At 43.7% G+C, this 21,900-nt stretch overlaps 1 protein-coding gene across 1 annotated transcript in view; it reads right to left on the bottom strand.

Moving 5' to 3' along the window:
- SNX29 (sorting nexin 29) overlaps positions 1 to 21,900 on the bottom strand; it is a 452,780-nt gene that overhangs the window by 375,690 nt on the left and 55,190 nt on the right. The window contains exons 5-8 of the mRNA XM_054714743.1: positions 12,935 to 13,115; positions 10,352 to 10,422; positions 9,021 to 9,269; positions 4,496 to 4,862 (exon numbers count right to left, since the gene is read on the bottom strand). Of these exons, the coding sequence (XP_054570718.1) occupies positions 4,496 to 4,862; positions 9,021 to 9,269; positions 10,352 to 10,422; positions 12,935 to 13,115 (868 nt within the window). The remainder of the gene's footprint in view (positions 1 to 4,495; positions 4,863 to 9,020; positions 9,270 to 10,351; positions 10,423 to 12,934; positions 13,116 to 21,900) is intronic.

Raw genomic sequence — 21,900 nt, 5'->3', positions numbered from 1 at the left:
TGCACTCAGAGAGCTAAAGTAACCACAAAGGATGGTCTGAAATTAAACTTTAACTAAAAGCAGTTATGGTGGGCAGTTACGTCCTAGGCCGGTATCTTCACTGACAAGGTCAACCTTTACCTTAACTGAGCCTATCTGTCTTTTTGCATCTATAATAACATACCCTTTGAAATGTCTGGGTAACTTGTAACTTCCCTTTTTCCAGACCCCTCAGTGCACAACCTAATGTGCTGGGTTCTAGGACAGATACCACAAATTCCTTCATTATCATGTTAATTATTCCTGCACCCACCTAAGTATGTGTCCATCATTTTACTTTTTATCCAATTCCAGGAGTTCCCCCACACACACCCCCACCCCCACTTTGCTTTCTCCTGCCTCCCTAATCTATCACCAATGGATTTCTTATAACCCACCTACGTCTCCTCCTTTGGTTGCAATGTATAAAAACAGATGAAAAATTGCCATTCTCCGGAGCATTATCTCAATTTGTTGAGGTTCTACTTCCCGGCATATGTCGACAGTTTGGCTCAAATAAAGTCACAAAATTCTTTACAGGTTTCAATGGTTTTTACGTTAACGGGGCCACGGGTCACACCTCAAAACTGAGTTACACCAAAGTGGTTCCTGAGGCAGAGACCAATTCAGGATACGGTGCCACCGCTGGCTTAGCAACATGAGAACAGGTGTTGCTTTTTGTTAGAAAAGTAAAACACATTGTAAAACCAAGAAAAATGTTAAAAAAAAGAAGGGGGGAAAATTACACCCAACACCACATTACCCAAAGCACAAGTGATTTAGACACTATCTCCTCTTAGTGTGTCTTTTCTTTCTTGCACAGTTTTCTCTATGAAGCCATAATTAAACTAAATGTAGGATTTTATATTCGCCTTTTTCATTCAGCATAAGCTCACAAGTTAATCTTCAAACTACTTGGATACTCTTTCTTACACTTCTCATTTGAGAGGTTTAAGGTCCTAAACATTAAGATGTTGAGGTTCACGCAATGCGATCCTCTGTTAACCACTCCTCTGTGGTCGCACGTGTGGGTTGGCTCTGATGTTCTGCTTCTCTAAGTAAGGACTTTGCTATCTGACACAGCAGCCTGCTCCCTGCGACTGCCCTCGAGTAGACCCCTGGCAGTGGGGCTGCTAAATCAAGTGAGGTCGACATTTTTAAGGCTGCTGACACTGTGTTTTCTAGAGGGCTGCCAACACTACCAGCTACCGAGGAGGCCTTACATCACTCATTCCACAGTTAGCACCTACTGTGTGCCTGGAGCATACCAAGCCTGAGGACACACCAAGGGCAGGCCAGGCCCGGGGCACTAACCAGGGCCCGCCTTTTCCCAGTTCTCACTTTAACTCTAGTAGGCCCATGGTCAGCAAACTGCAGCTCGCGAGCCACATGCGGCTCTTTGGCCCCTTGAGTGTGGCTCTTCCACAAAATACCACGGCCTGGGCGAGTCTATTTTGAAGAAGTGGCGTTAAAATAAGTTTAAGTTTAAAAAATTGGCTCTCAAAAGAAATTTCAATCGTTGTACTGTTGATATTTGGCTCTGTTGACTAATGAGTTTGCCGACCACTGCTCTAGGCAAATAGAACGGGCAAGCATGGTATCTGCTTTCACTTTGCATTTGCTTAATTACTAGGGAGGTGCAACATTTTCCCACACGTTTGAAATTCTTTCTGAATTGTTTTCACCCTACTTTCCTACTGGCATCATAGAGAACGTATGAAGTGACAGAAAAACTACTTTCTACAATAAAGGTATTATCCTCTTAAAAATAAAAAAATTTTTTAAAAAGCAAAGCCAAAATCTTGAGGGACAAGATTTTCCTTAGTCATCAAATAAGTGGTTTAATTGCTAGCAAACAGAGGCATAAAACTTGACAGACCACAGTGCTTCCCCTGGCCTGGCCCGGCCACTCCCCTACAAACCCAGCTGTGCTGCTACACTGCTCAAGTTCTGGCCCCTCAGGCTCCGAGACCGTACATATGAACATTTTCTTACAATCAAAAGGAAAGCATTAGCCCTAGCAAAGGCCTGCGGATTAAAGGCTCCCAGGTTAGATTCCAGCCAAGGGCACATGCCCGGGTTGCAGGCTCGGTTCCCCCCACCAGAAGGGGGGGGGGTGCAGGAGGCAGCCAATCAATGATTTTCACATTTATGTTTCTTTCTCTATCTCTCTCCCTTCCTCTCTGAAATCAATAAAAAAAAATTTTTTAAAGGGAAAGCATTATTCATAGGCCACCTCATCATTCCTCTGCTCTTTCCCCAAGATGCTCTGCGAATGCTCGCTCAAGACCCCCTTTACACAGGAGAGGCTGTCCAGAATCTGCAGGAGGCTCGATGGCCCTGAAGGGCCAGCTCTGTGAAGGTCACCTGCACTGTCCTGTGTCTCACACATCACAATGCTGGCAGCTGCCTTGGCTTGCAAGGTGCCTCCCCTCCAGACTCCCTCAATGGCACTGGTCATTAGGAAGAGAAATGACTGTGTTTGAGGCCAATGAAAACCCATGAAGTGAATAAACTCAGTTGCTCTCACCTGCAGAGACACAGAATGCAAGTGGCATTTCCTGAAAGGCCTAGATTAAGACTAAAGGCAAGTGTGAGGGTGAATTTTTAAGTGTCAACTTGGCTATGCCACAGTAGCCAGATATGATCAAATGTTATTCTATGCTCCTGGGAAGGTATTTATCAGATGAAACGAACATTTAAATCGGCAGACATTGAGTACTAGAGTAAAGCAGACTGCCCTCCATAATTTGGGTGGGCCTCATCGAATCAGTTAAAGGCCTTCATAGGAAAAGACTGAGAAGTTCTGCCAGCAGACTGCCTTAGGACTCGAACTGCAACTCTCCCTTGAGTCTCCAGCCTGCCAGCCCACCCTCCAGTTTCTGAACTTGTCAAAGTTCCACCATCACATGAGCCAATCCCTTAAAATAAATCTCTCAGGACAGATAGATACACACAGAGAGAGACACACACACACCCTCTTGATCCTGTTTCTCTGGAGAACCCTGACTAACACAGCCCGTCACAAGACCTGGATTCCAGGAACCAAAACATTCACAGCCTGTCAGCAAAACAAGCCACAGGGACGCTGCTCCTCGAACAAATCCTCCAGGAGGAGAAAAAAGCCTCCGCATGAAAATGTTTCTTTCACAATGGCTGATAACAAAAAGCGACAACAGACAAAGCCATTAGGAAGATGCCAATACTCAACAATGGGGGAACCTTTAACAAACATGACATACTGATCTAACTGAACATCAACCAATAGATATTCAGAATTATATGGAAAGTATTCAACAGTACAGTCAGCATAATCTAAACTTAACCCAGCTTTGCCCATTGCTCTGACAAATCTCAACTCTCTACGAATCCCGTTCTTTCATCCATCCCGTGGGGGTGGTATCCACTAACCTACGGATTAGGATAACATATACATAGCTTGTAGCATCTGGCATGTCACACAGATGGTCAATCAGAGGATACTTCTAATACAGGTATCCATGTGAATGAGGACCAGGGTAACAATCAAAGACAAAAGCAGGCATAGTCTCGTGAGAAAGGAAAAAAAAAATAAAAAAAAACTCCTATTAAAGCATGAAAGTGGAAAGTTTAGGGCTAAGACATACTGTTCAGTCATACCATGGGATCTCAAAATCTCTGTTTCACTCTTGTGGGCTGGTTTTGAAGTCAGAGTGATCAGGATAGCATTGACCACTGTAACGCCTAAGTGAAAATTAATTTATTTGGCATGAAGAGTAATACCAAGCGTGGGAATATTATTACAATAATAGTGTATAGACGGCCCACATGGAGCAGCTCACTGCTTTGACAACAGCCCTACTAAGAAGGTACTGTTTTTCTCCCAGGTCTCCGATGAGCCCTGAGACTCTGGGAGGTGAAGTCACTTGTCCAACCTCATCCTACCTAAGCCAGGGAGCTAGTACACGAGGACCCAGGTTGTCTCGATTCCAAAATCCAAGCTCTTAACTATACTTGTTTGCTTTATGCCTTCATGTGTCAAGCCCCTTCACAGGCATAAGTCTACAGCAACTCCCGTATTAAAGCAGCAAGTGCAGGCAAATCACTGCTGTTCACACCCCTGCGGATAAACACAGATGTCACCAGCCCATGGCTATTTTCTAGAATAACCCTGCCTTTCTCCTGAGCTCCCTATGCTAGCGGCAAGTTAAAGATGGGAGGAAAGGCTAGAAAACAAAAATGAAAGCTGGATATGTAAAGCAAAAGTTTCAAGGCACGCATCTTGACACTAATTTTGTAATAAGTACCTTCAAATATACTCTCTTCCTCTCTCTTAGTTCTCGACAAGCTAATAATGCTCCTTCCTCCTAAATCAAGATCTGAAAAACGAAAGATGCCCTAAACAAATATAAACCTTGCACCCATCTTTCACCCAATTCTGCAGGAAGAGAAAGCAGTTAATGTACCACCCTTCGTTAAAACCTAGAGTGGAACTTACTTCTCAGGCGACTCTGAGTGGCCCGTGCGCTTCCTTCCCGACGTGTACATGTCATCCTCATTTTCATCCACATCTTCATCGTCGATGCTTTTCACATCAAGCTTCTGGTACCCAAACTCCCCATTCAAAGACAGAGAATCAATTTTCCATGAGTTGCTGCTCTGGCTTCCATTGGAATTAGGTCCAAAGGGGCTTTCAAAGGCCATGATATTGACCGAGGAGCGGTCGGAGTTCTCCTCCGAGCTCTCCCCAGTCCCAGGTATCTTTCTAAAAACATCACCAGAGGTCTGCTCATCTTCTTCATCATCAAATGAGATAATATTCGTCACCTTCTTTTTCTTCTTCCGTTCCTTTCTACATTTGGCATCTAGTAAAAGACAAGATATGATATAAGAAAAAGTAGGCAAGATAAAGAGGTGATCAAGCCATCGTGACTCTAGATCTTGGAAAATCCTCTCCTACTCTACTACTATTCAGACTTTCTTAACCTTTTGCACTCGGATGTCAAGTGTGACTCGACACGGTTAGCATTAGAATAAAGGAATCGAGAAAAAAGCAAGCGAGTGCAAAGGGTTAAATCCTTGGAAAAACATCTGTTAGGAGACTGAGAAAAATGTATGTGTCTCCTCAGGCAAGGGAAACAAAAGAAAAAGTAAACAAATGAGACTAACCCAAAACTAAGAAGTTTTTGCACAGTGAAGGAAAAAAATCAACAAAACGAAAAGACAACCTACTGAATGGAGGAAGATATTCCCCAATGATATATCTGGTAAGGGGCTAATATCCAAAATATATAAGGAATTCATACAACTTAACATCAAAAACCAAATAATCAAATTTAAAAAATGGACACAGAACCTGAACAGAGATTTCTCCAAAAAGGACATACAGATGGCCAAGACATATGAAAAGATGCTGAACATCACTAACCATCAGGGGAATGAAAATTAAAACTACAATGAGATATCACCTCATGTGTGTCAGAATGGCTATGACCAATAAAACAACAAACAAAAAGTGCTGGCAAGGATGTGGAGAAAAGGGGATCGTCTTACACTGTTAGAGGGATTGTAAACAGGTGCAGCAATTATGAAAAAGTTTGGAAATTCCTCAAAAACTTAAAAATATAACTACCATATCACCCAGCAATTCCACTTCTGGGTATTTATCTGAAGAAATCTAAAATACGAATTTGAAAAGATATATGCATCCCTATGTTCATTGCAGCATCACTCACAATAGGCAAGTCATGGAAGCAACCTAAGTGTCCACCGACAGACAAATGGATAAAGATGATGTGGTACATATATACATTGAAATATTACTCAGCCATGAAAAATGAATGAAATATGACCATTTGCAACAACATGGATGGATCTAGAGGGTATTATGCTAAGTGAAGTAAATCAGATAGAGAAAGACAAATACCGTATGGTTTCACTCATATGTGAAATCTAAAAAACAAGAATAATAAACAAAATAGAAACAGGCTCACAGATACAGAGAAAAAAATTGATAGTTGTCAGATGGGAGAAAGGTGAGGAGATGTGAAAATGATGAAAGGGATTAAGAAGTGCAAATTGCCAGTTATAAAAATAGTCACGGGGATATAAAGTACACCATAGGGAATAACTCAATAATACTGTAGTAACTATGTATGGTGTCAGATAGGTAACTAGACTTACCTGGGGGGGTGGGGAGATCACTTTGTGGTATATAAATGTCTAACCACTATGTATACTGTGGACGAAAGGGGCCACATGCTAACCTGACAACTCAGGGGAGGCCTGCATGACAGTCTTGCAAACTCAGAGACCTAAAGTAACCACAAAAGATGGTCTGAAAATTAAATATTTAACTACAAACAGGTTATAGTGGGTAGTCATGTCCTAGGCCAGTATTTTCCCTGACAAAGATCGACGTAGATCTTTACTGAGCCCATTTGTTGTTTTGCCTCTAAGATAACATATCTGCGAAATGTTTGGGTAACTTGTAACTTCCCTTTTTTTCCTGACTCCTCAGGGCACAAAAAATGGCACCAGGACATTCCCTTATTGTTATTGTTATCAGGTTAATTGTCAACTGTTAATTATGTTAAAGTATCATGTATTCATCTCTGTAAAAGAAGCACATGTCCATCATTTCACTTTTTACCCTATCCCAGAGGTTTTCCCGCTTTGCTTTATGTCACCTCCTTAATCTATCACCAATAGATTTCATGTAACCCACCTACATCCCTTTCCTTTGATTGCAATGTATAAATACAGATTTAACCATCCATTCTCTGGAGCATTATCTCAATTCCTTGAGGTTCTGCTTCCCAGCATATGTCGACAGTTTGGCTCAAATAAACTCACAAAAATTCTTTACAGGTTTCAATGGTTTTTATGTTAACAATACATATGAAACTATTATAATATTGTATGTCAACTGTTATTGAAAAATAAATTTTAAAAAATAAAAATAATTTTAAAAATATGCCACAGAGCAATTGTTAAAATTGTTCCTCTAAGCAGTTCTTCTAAGCACTTTGATCCAAAGGATATTATCATTATTGAAATGATTTTCATTGTTTCACTTGGGAAAATACTGATGGATGAAACCAAGAAAACCAGATTGGGGCAGCAGTCAACTGTTCAATGACCACAAATTCCTCCCATCCCTGCATAATGTGCCTTTACAATGGGACTCTGCCATACCTTCCGTTGCAGGTGTATCTATGTCTCCACCCTCTTGAATCTGGAATGGCTTAGTGTTCTGCCTTTACCAATGGAATGTGGCAGAAATAACCGTGTGTGAGTTCTAGAGGGTCTTACACCCTCTTGAAATCCTGCCCTGAAACTACTATGGAAGAAAAGTGATTTAGCTTATTGAAGGACAAGTGGCCCTGTATAAGAAAACTGAGATGCCCCGGCCAATAGTTAGGACCAACTCCAGGCACAGGGGAGGCAGAGAGGGGCCCGCTGGGATCTTCCAGCTCAGCTGCCAGCTAAATGCAGCCCCATGAGTGAGCCCAGGTGACACCAGCAGAAAAACCAGACCGCCAAACCACACACAGAATCATAAAAAAAAAAAAAAGTGAATCATGGTTGTTTTAAGCCACTACATGTTTTAAACTGTTTGTTACACAACAAGGCCAATGGAAACAGAAAATAAGACTGCCTTGGTGACCAGTACTTAGATGAGCCAGTTTACACATCTTAATCATCACCCTGAACCTATTCCCAAAACTCCATCCCATCTAAACCAATGTGTGACATGCTTTACCCGGGCATTACAACTCTGAGACAATGTCAAAAGCAGGGAGTCCACAATGAATGGGAAGGACATTGCTTTGGATATACAAATTCCATTGTCTCTGTTACACAAAGCCCGCACAGTCCTATTTCTATCTCATTCACCTGGGGCCTCTGCTTGGGAAGAAGAGGGCAAACAGATAAAGCCAGTGTGTACCAAAGACACCATAAGATTCTGAGTTTTCATAATCATTAATAACCCCAAAGCGACGACCATGGTTACTGCCTTGTTTAAGGGATTTGAGAATACCAGGACTAAGTACTAAACCCAAAATTTCCAATTTTGCTATAGCAACATTCTAGATGTCCCAGAAGGCTCAGGGAGGTTGTAAACATGTCACAAAAGTAATCTTAATTAATTAATTAATTAATCCCTTTCCGTGGCCTCCACTTAAATGTCTTCCCCCCAAAAAAGGCAAGCCCAATAGTATGCACTCTCCATAGCACCCTATGCTTGGCTTCCATCCCATTTATCAGGATAATTAATTATATGTATATTGCCCTAACCGGTTTGGCTCAGTGGATAGAGCATCGGCCTGCGGACTCAGGGGTCCCAGGTTCGATTCCGATCAAGGGCATGTACCTTGGTTGCGGGCACATCCCCAGTAGGGGGTGTGCAGGAGGCAGCTGATCAATGTTTCTCTCTCATCAATGTTTCTAACTCTCTATCTCTCTCCTTTCCTCTCTGTAAAAAAATCAATAAATATATATTTAAAACACGATGCAAGGGTTTGTTATCCTATCCCTCTGACTCATTAACCTAAAAAAAAAAATTTTAAAAAAATAAATAAATAAATAAATTATATGTATAATTTGTCATTAAATGTCTACCCACCCATCCCAAAGAAGACTGACAAATACCTGTAATCTGTCTTACTTGGCTCACAGCCTAGCACACAGAATGCATTAAGTGAACAAATGAGTGAATGGACAAAGGAATGAATGAATGAATAAATAAAGATCAATCTCATCTGGCTTCACGTGGCCCTCACACCCTTGCTTTCAGTTTGTTTTGGCTGACCTTTTGCTCTTTTACCCTATCATCTTCCCATCTAGGTGAGGCTCTTTCTGAGTAAGGGTAAAAAGAATAAAAACAAACGTGAACTGAGAATGCAAGTGCGTCAGATTCAGGCCCCTTGCACTTTCAGGTGACGAGGTGTGTCCACCTCGGCCATGGCCTGTCATCCGTTACCTGGCCCCTCTGCTCTACCTCAAACGCTCTTCCTCACCTGCACTGACGTGCTTGGACATGACGGGCAGGGGGTCGGTCTCCTGCTCAGGCTTGATGAGGATGGAGACAGCAGAGGACGCCGTGATCTCCCGGAAAAGGCTGCTCACTCCTTGCGTGGACTCCTTCAGCAAGGAAGTCATGTTCTGCGTTGACTCCTTTAAGAGGTCCGAGACAGTAGGAGCAAACTTGCTCTGCCCATTTAAATCCTTGTTGTCAATGTTGATCGCGAAGAGTATGGAGTTCAGACCTTCCGCACAAAAGGAAAAGCATGGAGTGTGTGCTGTTGGACAGTCACGCCTCCAACACGACAAACAAGCGGCAGACAGTACAGTACACAGGAGGGCACACACTGATCTTAAATGCTGATTGAAACCTCCCACAACTGGGGTCAGAGGACAGCAGCTATCACAGCAGCTGAGTCACTCCAAATTCTCTTCCTCTCTGTCAAGAGGGAAGGTAAGCCATAGGTTCTGAGGTCAAACTGCCTGGATTGAATCCCAGCACTGCCACGTACGAGCTATGAGACCTTGGTCAAGCCATTTATAACCTCTTTGAGCTTTAGTTTCCTTATCTGTAAAATGGAGACACAATATCTCTTTCACGGGTTAACTATAAAGACCATCACCCACCAAAAACACTCAGCTCAGTAAGCAATCACAAAAGGTACACCAATGTCATTAGTAGCATTACTTATGCAAAAATTTGCACTGGTATCCTGTGGCCCACAGGAAATCATGGTCAAACCCTGACTCTTCCTCATCACTGGCCTAGGCTAACGCAACTCTCAATATTTGGGGCTTGGTGAAACTTTCAGGAACGAAAAAGAAAAAGGAGGCAACAGAAGATTTAGAAGAAAGAAGCAAAAGTTGCCCACTTCTGTTGAGTTGTTCACCTTTTGAGTGAGAGTAAAATGATAAACAATTTAATAATTCACCAAAAAAACATCATTCCAGGTTTGCATGTTGACAAATGGTGTACATGACTATCACATTTGATTCTCTCACAGCCCTATATGGCGACGGCCGTGCCATCCAGACCCCCACCTTGCAGAGGAGGAAAGTAACAGTAACAGCATCTGCCCCAGGTCCCCAGCTGGTAAGGGGTCAGACCAGGCTTCAAAGGCAGGTCTCCTGTCTCCAACCCCAGGTCTTTATATTACACTTGCAAAGCCACAGCCAAAAACCCTCAACCCCATGCTCTCCCTGCCAGGTTATCAAATTCAATGCCATTAGAGGAAGGACAGTGGCAAGTGCCTCAAGTTGCTGAGGAATAAGGAAAATCCCTCTTCTGCTTCCCAGGACCCATCACCCCGGCCTTGCCCGGGCTTACCAGCTGCCATGGTAGGAAGCATGCTAGACCTTTCTTCGTCCATCACAAAAGACCAGTCTTCATAAAAAGTGCTGCAAATTGAAAGAGAAAGGGAAAAGGCTCTAAATAGTGGCTCTCTGTGCCCATTAGCCAGACAGTTCCATTATCTGGCTTCCTGGAAAAGCCATGCCTGGTCATCGCAGAGTGAATACAGGAGTCTCTGCTGGGATGAAGCTTCTGGTTATAAACTAAGGACTGACAGCACAGACCCTACGACTTCCTCATTGGTCCCCCGAGATCTTTAGAGTCCCCAGAGCTTGACAGCACTGAAATAGGCAGGAGATGTAAATGTGGTGTTTATGAAGCAGCAGATGGGGACAAACAGAAGGGTGACTTCCACTCAAGCAAGATCTCCAAAAGACAGGCAGAAGTCCAAGTGGGGCTAACACAAGAAGAGAGCATTTCAGAAAGAAATTATAAAGCCCACAGTGCATCAACCACAGCATTTGTATATAATATCTGCTCGGGCTACAGACCCAAAAGCCCAAGTTAGGCTGGGAAGCTAAAAAGGCCCCACAAATCTAAGTGGGGGGAGGGGCCAGAGAGGCCTACAGAGTCTGTCCACGGTCATTCAGCAATAAATGCAGCTCAAAAGCAGGTCTCCCCTTCCAGGTCCCAGCTCTTTATCCAGCCCCCTGCTAAGCGGTAACAAGCAAATACCCTCAACCATCTGACTTCCCCGCCAGGTCAGAGAACTCTAGATGAGTGGAGTCAGAGTTAAATTTCACTAAAGCACAGTCAGTGGGGAGTGAGCTGTACTTCAGCAGGAGGCTGGACACAGGTGACTGAATACAACTTAACAGAAAGGGAAAGGACATGCATGTTCAGTACATGGACCCAGCAGAATGGCAAGGGCAGCACAAACCACAGGTCCAAGCTGGCATGGCAACAGTACCTCTGATCCCCCAAATTCTGATTCTTTAAAAATCTGAGTCAGTTTTCATGTATGTAAATGAATTTGGTTTTCCCACATCGAAGTAGATTAATTTGACTAGTGATTTAGATAAAGTAAACTATGATTCTTAACCGTTGGATTCACTTCAACTGCTCATTGTTAATTCAACTTAATGTGGAGTGTACAACTCTGAGCTACTTGCAAAATGATGTGGTGGGAAGAGCTTGACTAGAATTCATTTTTAGGAACATGAGTATGTTCTCCTTAATTAATGCTGGTTAATGCTCGGGAGGTACAAACAGACATTCAACTCAGACCCCAGGCAGCACACTGATGCAGGCAGCACCAGGCGTCCTGGCCCCACCCCTCCCATTTCAGACCCACAGAGTCTGAGCATACAACTGGACAAAGCACCCCAGGCAGCATCAATGGGAGAACTTCGAAGGTATCTGGGAGAGCCCTAGCACACGATCCCAGAATGCCTGATAAGTTCCAGAAGAGAGGTGACCCTGAGGCAGAAGAAACTGAGGAGACACTTGAGACAGGGAACGCATCACGGCACTAACGAAATGCCAACTTATTGAGCTAAATGGAACCTCACTGATGAGGATGTGGGCACTGCTGATGCAGAAGTTACTCAAGGGACCAGGGCAGGATTGATCACTGTCCCTTTGTATCTTTAGGTGACAAAAAAACTACAAGTCTGGTCTACCATTCTCAGAGGGAAAACAACAGCCCAAGTCAGAGAGAGAGACTGGGAGAGAGGGGAAACATCATAAACATCATGAGCACAGGAAAAATGACAGGAATGTCAATGTTTCTGGAGAAAATGTGGCTGACTGCACTACCATTGAGCATATTCAGTGCCCTCTCCCCATCGCTGTGGCATAACCACATCTCCCCGCCCTGCCGAGCTTGCCTGACCAGTGCATGTGAGGTGAAGCATCACTTTGGGCAGAAGCTTTAAGAGCCAGCGCTTAGTTCAACCACATCTTTATAGAAATGGAGCCTCCATCAGCCTGGATCCCTGTGATGAGAATCCCTGTTCACCCACGAGAGACATGAAACAGAGGGAAGAAATAAACTCGGCTGTCTCAAGCCACTTCGGAGTTCATGTTGGTTCCAGCAGCATAACCTGGCCTGTGCTACCTGACAGAGTGATCAAGAAAAAAAGGAAATACAATAAAATGGGGGTGGGGGGTTGTTTTGTAATAACAAATTACTTCTCTTCCCAACTTAAAACTTCCATATTTTTCTCAGTCAGTTTGGTACTGATTAACCTCAACAACAACAAAGAAAACAGAAAGAGCTGTAAAGACAAAACCTGAAACTGGGCACTAAACACCCAATATCTAAAGAGAAGGAAATTCTGAACCTGAAAAGAGCCCGAGTTCAAATTCCATGAAGTGAGGAGCAGGCTGTGATCTTATGACCATAGACCTCTCCACACCGCAGCCTTAAAAATAATAAGCATTTAAGTGCTTGCTATATGCAGGTGCTGTGCTGAGCCCTTTACAGGCCTTCTCTCAAGTAACAAATGGGACTGTGGGGGGAGGGGGCACCTAGGATGTAAATCCAGGCTCTGACTCCAGGTTCTGTGGTTTTAACCACTCGTCTACACCCCCTCCCAGAACCCCACCAGCGGGTACCTGAGCCTGCTGCGGTCTGCCAGGAGCATGTGCAGGTAGCGCTCCAGCGAGTGTTCGTTGAGGGCGCAGCGCAGCCAGGCCCGGCCGCGGCCCACGTCCGAGGCGATGTAGCGCAGGGAGTAGAAGCGCTGGAGCTCGTGCTTGCTGAGGACCTCCTTCACGTAGAACCAGAACACGGGCTCTGGGGAGACAGCGGGACAGGCGCTGTGGCACTTGGCCTGGGTGCACATCGCCTTTAGTAACGTTCCCTGAGCATCTTTGAAGATTGTAAAAGAGCTACTTCCTTAGCACAGAAAAGGAAGATACCAAAGAGTATACAGAAAGTAAAAATGACCCCCAAGTCCACCATCCAGAGATGGCCATTGCTGACATCTTCAAGTATTTCCTTCCACTCTTTCTTTCTGTACTTTTCTTTTTTATACAAAATCAACATCTGTGATAGGATGACTTATAGCCCCAAAGATAGTCATGTCTTAATCCCTGGAACCTGTGAGTGTTCATTTATATGGCAAAAGGGCCTTTGCAGATGTGATTAAATTAAGGATCTTGAGAAGGAGAGGTCACTGATTATTCTGGGTAGTCTATGTGGCCATAATCACCATAATTATCTTTATAAGAGGGAGGTGGAGGAAGATCGGACAGAAGAGGAGCAGGTGACGTGGCCAGGGAAGCAGAGATTGGAATGATGCAGCCAGTGACAGCCAAGGAATGCCAGAAGCCAGAAGATTCTACCCTGGAGCCTCCAGAAGGAACCAGCCCAATGTCATCTTTACTTTAATCCAGTGAAATCGCCTTTGAACTAAGCCCTTCGTAAGTGTAAGAAAATTAACTTGTGTTGTTTTCAGCCATCAGCTTTGTGGTAATTTGTTATAGCAAGTAACTAATATACCATCGTATTGTGTGTGTTGTATATGGGTGCATATGTATACATACATGTATATACAAATACACACATAGTCTTGTACCCTCATTTGTTTTTTCTCGTCTGTATCACGAAAATGTTCCTATAACATTTAAATATCTTTGGAAATAAGATTTTTTATGGCTTCCCTGTTATTTAACTGTTTCTCTACAGCAGGGAAGATGATATGTTATCAATTTTCCCTATATACTGCTTTGAACATCCTTGTACATAACTAGTTGTCCTCATTTCCAATTCCTTAGGAGAGAGTTCCATAGGTCTGAGAAAGGAACAGATTTAAGGCTTTAAGGGAAAGCTAAGAAAGTTTGTTTTTATCCATAAAATAGTCATTGTACCTCCTCACATCCCCCCTTTTTTATCCACACCTGCACAGATTTTTTTCTAGTTGTAATTCTAGTGTATACCTAATTTTGTGATCAATTTTCTTTACTTCATATCAACACTTTTACCTACTGCCAATAATAGTAACAACAGCAATAGCCAATACTAGTTATTGAGCATTAAGGACATACCAGCCATTGTAGGATACATTTTATATCTGAACTCAGTCCTTATAACCACCAAGGTCAAGTCCACGTCAAAGGCAAGGTCCAAAGCCTGGACAAGTGAAGGAACTCACGCAGCAATACATAGTAAGCAATACAGCAGAATGGGACTCAGAGCTGTCAAACTACAAACCACAAAATCACACTGCCTTGCCAAGTGAGGAGGGTGTCTACATTCTTTAAAATGATCATGTTCACAAATGCTTAATATACTAAGAGAGAAAATACTTAGTCTGCTACCAGACAAGGATTCTAATCCAGGAGCATAACAGGTCCTAAGACCCCTCTGAGAATGTGGCAAGGTCTGTGAACCTTCCCTCCAGAACAGTGGTTCTCAACCTTTCTAATGCCACGACCCTTTAATACAGTTCCTCATGTTGTGATGGCCCCCAACCATAAAATTATTTTCGTTGCTACTTCATAACTGTAATTTTGCTACTGTTATGAATCGTAATGTAAATATCTGTGTTTTCCGATGGTCTTAGGCTCTACCGCTAGCAGGGTCGCGTAAGCAGGGTCGCCTAAGACCATCGGAAAACACAGATATTTACATTACGATTCATAACAGTAGCAAAATTACAGTTATGAAGTAGCAGTGAAAATAATTTTATGGTTGGGGGTCACCACAACATGAGGAACTGTATTAAAGAGTCGCAGCATTAGAAAGGTTGAGAACCACTGCTCCAGAAGGATGTGCATACACACATCACAAACTGGGCGTCGGGATAGAATGTTCACTCTGATATTTCAGCTCAGCCGCATCGACTACCTTCTATCCAGGAGCCATGGACTGGGCGAGACTATGGCCTAACAGGCAAAGCCTAGAAGGACTCGTCCCCAACAAACTTCCAGACCAGCGGACAGAACAACAGGTGAAAAGATTGTTCAGTTGAATGACTCTGGGCAGGTCACTTAAACATGATAAGGTTTGGATTCCTCTCCCTTAACAAAAGGCCCAAAGTACAGAATACCCGGGTTACTGGGGAAACTGGAGAAAAGGGAGGGAAAGCACTGAGCACAATACACAGTCCATGATGACTAACCATTGTTTACTTAATAATTACCTCCTCATATGAGAGCATTTGTGTTGTTTCCTCTTTCCCTTTTTCTATTAACAGTATCTAAATGTGTATGTACAGAAGAGTGTGCATACATACTTTTGGATGGATCATGCCAACCTCTGGGATCATTTACAATAAATGTCCCAAGAATGACTGGAAAAAACACCAACAGGGGAGTTCACTCAGGACGATCGTCTGTCTCGATGCCTAAATGCGAAACTAATCCCTTTCCCAAACCCAAACTGCACAAGTGTGCTAACAGCCTTCTTTCCACTCGAAGCCTCTCAGAAACCAGAGTGGGGGGAATTTGGTGAGAGCAGTACTCTGAGTGGGCCCGCCAGCAAACCTGTTTTCAAACACACCAGACAACCATCCGGATATCCATCACCTTTAGCATCAAGTGACTTTCACCGCCATCTCTCTTGAAAACTGCAGTCACCTCCCTCTGACCTTGAATGCACATGAAACACTTCAAGGTGTGTTTTCACCTCTCAATTTCCCAAATTGCTTACCGCTACAGAATCCTTGTAAAGCTTGCCAGAGCGATGCTGATGATAAGAATTATCCCAGCAGGGCCCCGCTTCCACTGCCAGAATTAATGTGATCTATTTAAAGTGCAGCTCACCTGCCACTTAACGCTTGCAGTGTCTGTAATTTAATTTGGAAATATGCACCGATCTCTTGCTGCTTTGAAACAAGGGGCTAATTCTAAAAGTGGGTGAGGGCTTCTGGCTCTCCCAACTTCTGAAAGCCATCTGCCAACCAGAACAGAGAGCCAGGAAGGGGTTACTGAGACTAGCCACCTGGGGCCACTCGTGAACAGAGGACAACTAATAGCTCGGGCCTTTGGCAAAGTTTCTGACAGGCCTCGGCTTTAATTGATGCCAAAAATTCAAGAATTCATGCTCTGGAGTCCAAAGAGGACCAAAGCCTTGCCTCAGATTCTACATAAGATTGTGTGACCTTGGGCAACTTATTTTGTTCTTCATCTTCCTCATTATAAAGTGAGGTTTGCTATGAGGGAAAAGAATAAGAAAATAAAACATACATGTAAAGCACTTAGTGCCAAGGCAGACAAACAATATCCCTTTCTTCTGAAAGCAGCACCCCTCTTTCCTAAGGGACTGTGTTTTGTTTGAAGTTGCCTCTGACACTACAAACCTTCCCTTCCTTACCTAGATGGGCAGGTAACACAGGCTGGGCAATCGCCTGGCCACAGCAGGCCCTAAGCCTTGACATGCCTCCCAAGCCCACCCTCATCCAGGCTTTGTTTGATATTTTGCGCATGTGGATTTTTATTGTATTGATCTTGATTTTTTTAAATATTTATCTTGCTTGCTGTTAACAAGGTAGCTAGTTAAGAAAGGGAACAAATGGACTTGGACATTAAGCCTGATTCACTGGGAAGCCACAGCACTCCCAGGCCCCCAGGGAACGCCGAACCCTCCACCAAGGGGACTTAATTCCAGAGCAGGCAGGAAGAATCTCCCTGAGACAGCCGCTATTGGGAGTTTGAGGGAGGAGTGGGAGAAACTCCTTTACTAGACGCATGGGCAGTAGAAACCAGATGACGAAGCATAACTTTGAGGAAGACACAGTGGTAGCCAAAATGGTGACATAAAGGGCAGCATCTAGACTGGAAACTCTGAGAAAAGGACCAACCTGGATGGGGGAGGACCCAGCACAAGCCCAAGAAGGACTGGGAAAGAGATTGGTTAGTCTGAAAGAAAGCCTGCTCTCTCCCAAGCCTGAGGTAATATAATTCTTGGTAGCATGTGTTCACCCATTGGTTGGCGGGCGTAGCATCTGTGGGGCTCCAAGAGCAGGCCTGAGCGCAGCAGGAGCCCTGGGTGATGACATTACAGTTTGGGTCCTGACCTTCCTGGTTGACACTTATGCTCACCAGGCCCAGGACTTATTCCACAGTGAGACAGAGATAGGCCACCCGGTGTGGAGACACCCGGCACCTGGGGAATAGTCCTTTGTTTTCACTCCAATAAATCTTACCACTACATCTCATTCTCCTAGGCGTGGGTCCCTCAAATGCTTTTCTCGTGGCCGTGGAAGGACCCTATTTACACTGACAACACTCCCATAAATCTTGTGGCTAAAGTGAGTGCCTGATTGGATTCATCCCAGTCCCAGTGAAACCAGACACCCAAGGGGTCTGGGCTGCCTACTTAAGCCAATTAAGCAGAGACCATTTATTCCAATAATGCCAGCAGTATGGGAGAGCAGCAGGTCATCCACAAAAATCTGCTCTGCAGCACCCCATAAACCAGCTGCTTATATAGGGTAGGACAAAGATTACAATGGGGAAGTAGAGATTACAGGCATGAGGAAGTAGGCCATGCAGACTGGGTTGGGACTCAATTGTGTGGGCATCAAGGTTCTTCAACTTTCCATGGTAACAGGCAGTTCTTGAATGAGAATGGACAGCATTCCAAGGTTAACTCCCAGGCCCAAGGTTGACTCCCGGGTCCCAAGGACATACAATCTCCAGCCAGGTTAGAATGTCCTTTCTTTAACCAGAACAGAGCAATCACAGTTAACAGAGCATGATTAATATTTCCCATAACCACAGCTAGTTCCCAATATTCTATTTTTGCCCCTAACATCAGCCTTGGACATAGCATCTGCCCCACAACCCAGAGTCCTCCCTATAACTTCTACATGAACCAGTAGAAGTGAGGCCTTATCTCCTTCCAAAACCGAAGTCAGCAAACAATGGCCCAAGGGCCAAATTCAGCCCACCACCTATTTATGTAAGTTTTACTGGAACACAGCCACCCATTTGTTAATATATTATCTGTGGCTGCTTTCCTGCTACAACGGCAGAGCTAAGGACTGTGAGAGACCTATGGTCTGAAATACTATCTCATCCCTTAAGGAAGAAGCCTGCCAACCACTATTCTAGAAGTAGGAGCTGTGATAATCTTGTAAACCTGGAGCTACATGGAACCATTTTCCCCCTATCAGGGAGAGCAAGCCCACCTAGGAAACCCAACCCAGAGAAAAGTGGGCTCAGAGAGACAGAGAGAAAGATGTGGGGGTGCTGAGCCCCTAATCAGCTCAAGCCCTAGATTTCTCAGTTACTTGAATCAATATGTGCCCTTTTTTTCTTTGTCTATGTGGCTTGCTGTCACTCATAACCAGAAAAAGCCTAATGCAGTGAGAGAGGGTCTGTTCTTCAATCATCTGACAATCATTTATGGAGACTGACAACAGGCCAGGCACTGAGCAATGCCTGTGTGCACTGAAGGGGCAAATGCATTGCTCAAAAATAAGCAACAACGGCAAAAATAATTGCTCAACAAGAAACAAACAAAAAAAACCAACTACAAGGAGCTAGGCTCCTTGTAAACAAAGAAAGGCTTGTTTGTCTCACATTATCTAGCCTAGAAGGAGACAGCTGGTTCAAAGGCTTTGTCACAGGCAGAAGCTCCAAACTCTTGACCTTCACCTCACTGTCTCAGAGGACTGTCACCACAATCAAGCCCGAAGAAAGAGGACAAGATAAAGCCAGCTCTGTCACCCTGGGATAAGTAATCCCAGAAAACCACAAGGGAGTGAAGAAAAGAATGGCAAGACTGGCTTAATCACTCACGATCCATTACCTAGAGAAGGAGATCTCACCCACCATCAAAATCAGGTTCTACCAAGCCAAGAAGAAAGGGGAAACGGATTTGGGGTAGGAAATAGAACCAACATTTCTAGGAACAAAAGGCAAACCAAGTGCTTCAGTATTCTAGCCTGAGCCCTGTGTGAGCACAGACACTCCCAAATACTAGTCACTTCCCACAGGGGATGAGCCTGACTACAAGGTACAAATGCATCGGCAAAGCAGAGCTTCAATAGGACTGTAGCTTTGTCACTTGGCCATCTCCCAACCAGCCACAAGGCTGCCTCCTGGAACTAGAACACAGGGACTATGGTTTAAACATGAACCATCTATAATAATAAAAACATAATATGCTAATTAGACCGGATAACCTTCCCGACAAAGTGGCGGCAGTGGCGGCGGCCGGGCCCCTTGCACAAATTTCATGCATCAGGCCTCTAGTACATAATAAAGATTGGTACAAAATATAGAAACTTGATACATTTTTGCTTTTTTAAAATTGTAGAATATACATAATAAAATTTATCATCTCAACCATTTTAAGTGTAAAATTCAGTGGCATTAAGTATATTCATCACTACCCATTTCCAGAACTTTTTCATCATCCCAAATAAAAACTCCATAGCCATTAAACAATAACCCTCCCCCCCCCCTTTCCTCTCTCCCTAGCCCATGGTAACCTCTATTCTACTTTCTGTTTCTAGAAATTTGGCTATTCTAGATACTTCACATAAGCGAAATAATACAATATTTGTCCTTTTGTGTCTGGCTACTTTCACTTAGCATGTTTTCGAGGTTCATCCATGTTATAGTGTGTATCAGTACTTCAGTTCTTCTTATGACTGAATAATATTCCATTGTATGTATATACCATATTTTGTTTATCCAGTCATCTGCCAATGAACAATTTTAATTATTTCCACCTTTTGCCTATCGTGAATAATGCTTCGGATGAACATAGATATACAAGTATCTGTTTGAGTCCCTGTTTTCAATTCTGTTAGGTATACATCTAGAAGTAGAATTGCTGGAACGTGTGGTTAATTGTTTAACTTTTTGAGGATCCACCGAACTATTTTCCACGGAGTCTGCACCATTTACATTGATACTTTTTTGTCTGTGTGGAGATAAAACTACCTTTAATTCTCTGCAACTGAAATCAAGTGTTATTAAATTCCCTTTCAGTTAGTTCTTAAACTTAGATAAAACTTAAACTTGCCAATTATATGTAACTTGCCCACTTCTGTCTTTTTAATTGTGGTAAAATTCACTTAACATAAAATTCACCATCTTAATCATTTTAAAGTACATAATTCAAAACTTGATACATTTTTAAAGAATGAATAAAGACACACTAATCTGAAATACTGGATTACTTTGGGAGACTTCAGTAGATTTAAATTTTAAAATTAACATCCCTACTGACTCTATAGAACAAAGGCCAATTATCTTGATAGGAGTAGATGGAGATCACAAAATAAAGCAAGGAAAAAAGGATGAGTTGCCACTGACGGCCCGTATGTCACCTGGCTCCTCCCCTACCTCCCTGCTTTCACCTCGTTCCACTCTCCCTGTCACTCACCCTGCTACAGCCTCATTGGGCTGGTTGTTCCTCCAATATGCCTACCCAGCCAAATAGGAGATAATGAGGCCACCTAAAGATCAGCAATGTAGAAAGCCAACCCATCCCTGAAGCCAGAGGAACAAAAGAAAGAGGTAGTGTTACCAGGTGGGCTGCCAGGCAACAGCTGGACTATGGCAGAGGCACCTGGGAGGGAAAGGGAGGAGAGGAGCACCTGAACAGCAGGCCACTGGGCCCTCCACAGACCATGGAGGAAGCACAGACACTGCCGGCAGAGGTGAGAGGAAGAAATAGTCTAGCTTCCCTCTTCCTCCCACCTTCTAAACTCATTATCACCTCCCACCGGTCAAACCAAAATGGAAGACAATGGGAAGAGAGCCTGGGAAATAGAGTCTGCAAAGGAAGGACAGAGAATAAATAAATTTGAGAGCAGCAGGCAACTGACTGGTACATGCTTTTGAACTGGTGAACCACCTGGAATTCCTTCCCCCAATAACAGTATGGCTACTTCCCTCATTTCCTTAGAAATGTCCCCAGAAAGAGGCTGTCTGGCCACTCTGCACAGAAGGGTCAAACCTCCTCCAGTGGCAGACTGCTAGCTGGTCATCCAAATCTACCCTCCCTTCTTCCTGAACCACCAGACAGACTATATTCCCGGACTGCTCTACCAGTTTCCTCTCCCCCTAGGTGCCTGTCACAGGCCTGGTACACTCACTTCTGCCATCTGTCTGGCCCTGTGAGCATCTGAGGTCTGAGTCCCAAACTCTAATACTTCAGTATAGCCTACTTGGCATTCACCCACATTATACAAGAATCTTCAGCAGCTCCTTTATTAAAAAGTAGGGATCAAAAAAAAAAAAAAAAAAGTAGGGATCTTCTCTAGCACCAAAGAAGCAGGACTTTTAAAGTAAGTGTCTTGTTTCCCTCTAGGGCATAGAACCCCATCCTCTGCTGAAAAGCCATTTCACGCTGTCAGGAGCAAAGCAAGGACCCATGGAACCAACAAGCTGGATAATTATGGACTAAAAACTGACAATTATGAGGCCAAATCTGGGTCTCAATTTACAACACACCAGGATCAAACACCTTTGAAATAGCCAAAGGTCACCTTCAGCCAAGAGGCAGCAGTCCAGCAATACCAGGTCCTAATAAGTTGGTTGGGACAGTTTCATGCCCCTTAGTAAATAGCCACTGGCCCAAGCCCTCAGGCTCCCCAGTTGCCAAGGACCCTCCC

Source organism: Eptesicus fuscus, chromosome 4 (assembly GCF_027574615.1).
Source record: "Eptesicus fuscus isolate TK198812 chromosome 4, DD_ASM_mEF_20220401, whole genome shotgun sequence".
Classification (NCBI taxonomy): domain Eukaryota; kingdom Metazoa; phylum Chordata; class Mammalia; order Chiroptera; family Vespertilionidae; genus Eptesicus; species Eptesicus fuscus.
The sequence above is the reverse complement of the archived record's forward strand: the minus strand, read 5'-3'. Positions and strand labels throughout refer to the sequence as shown.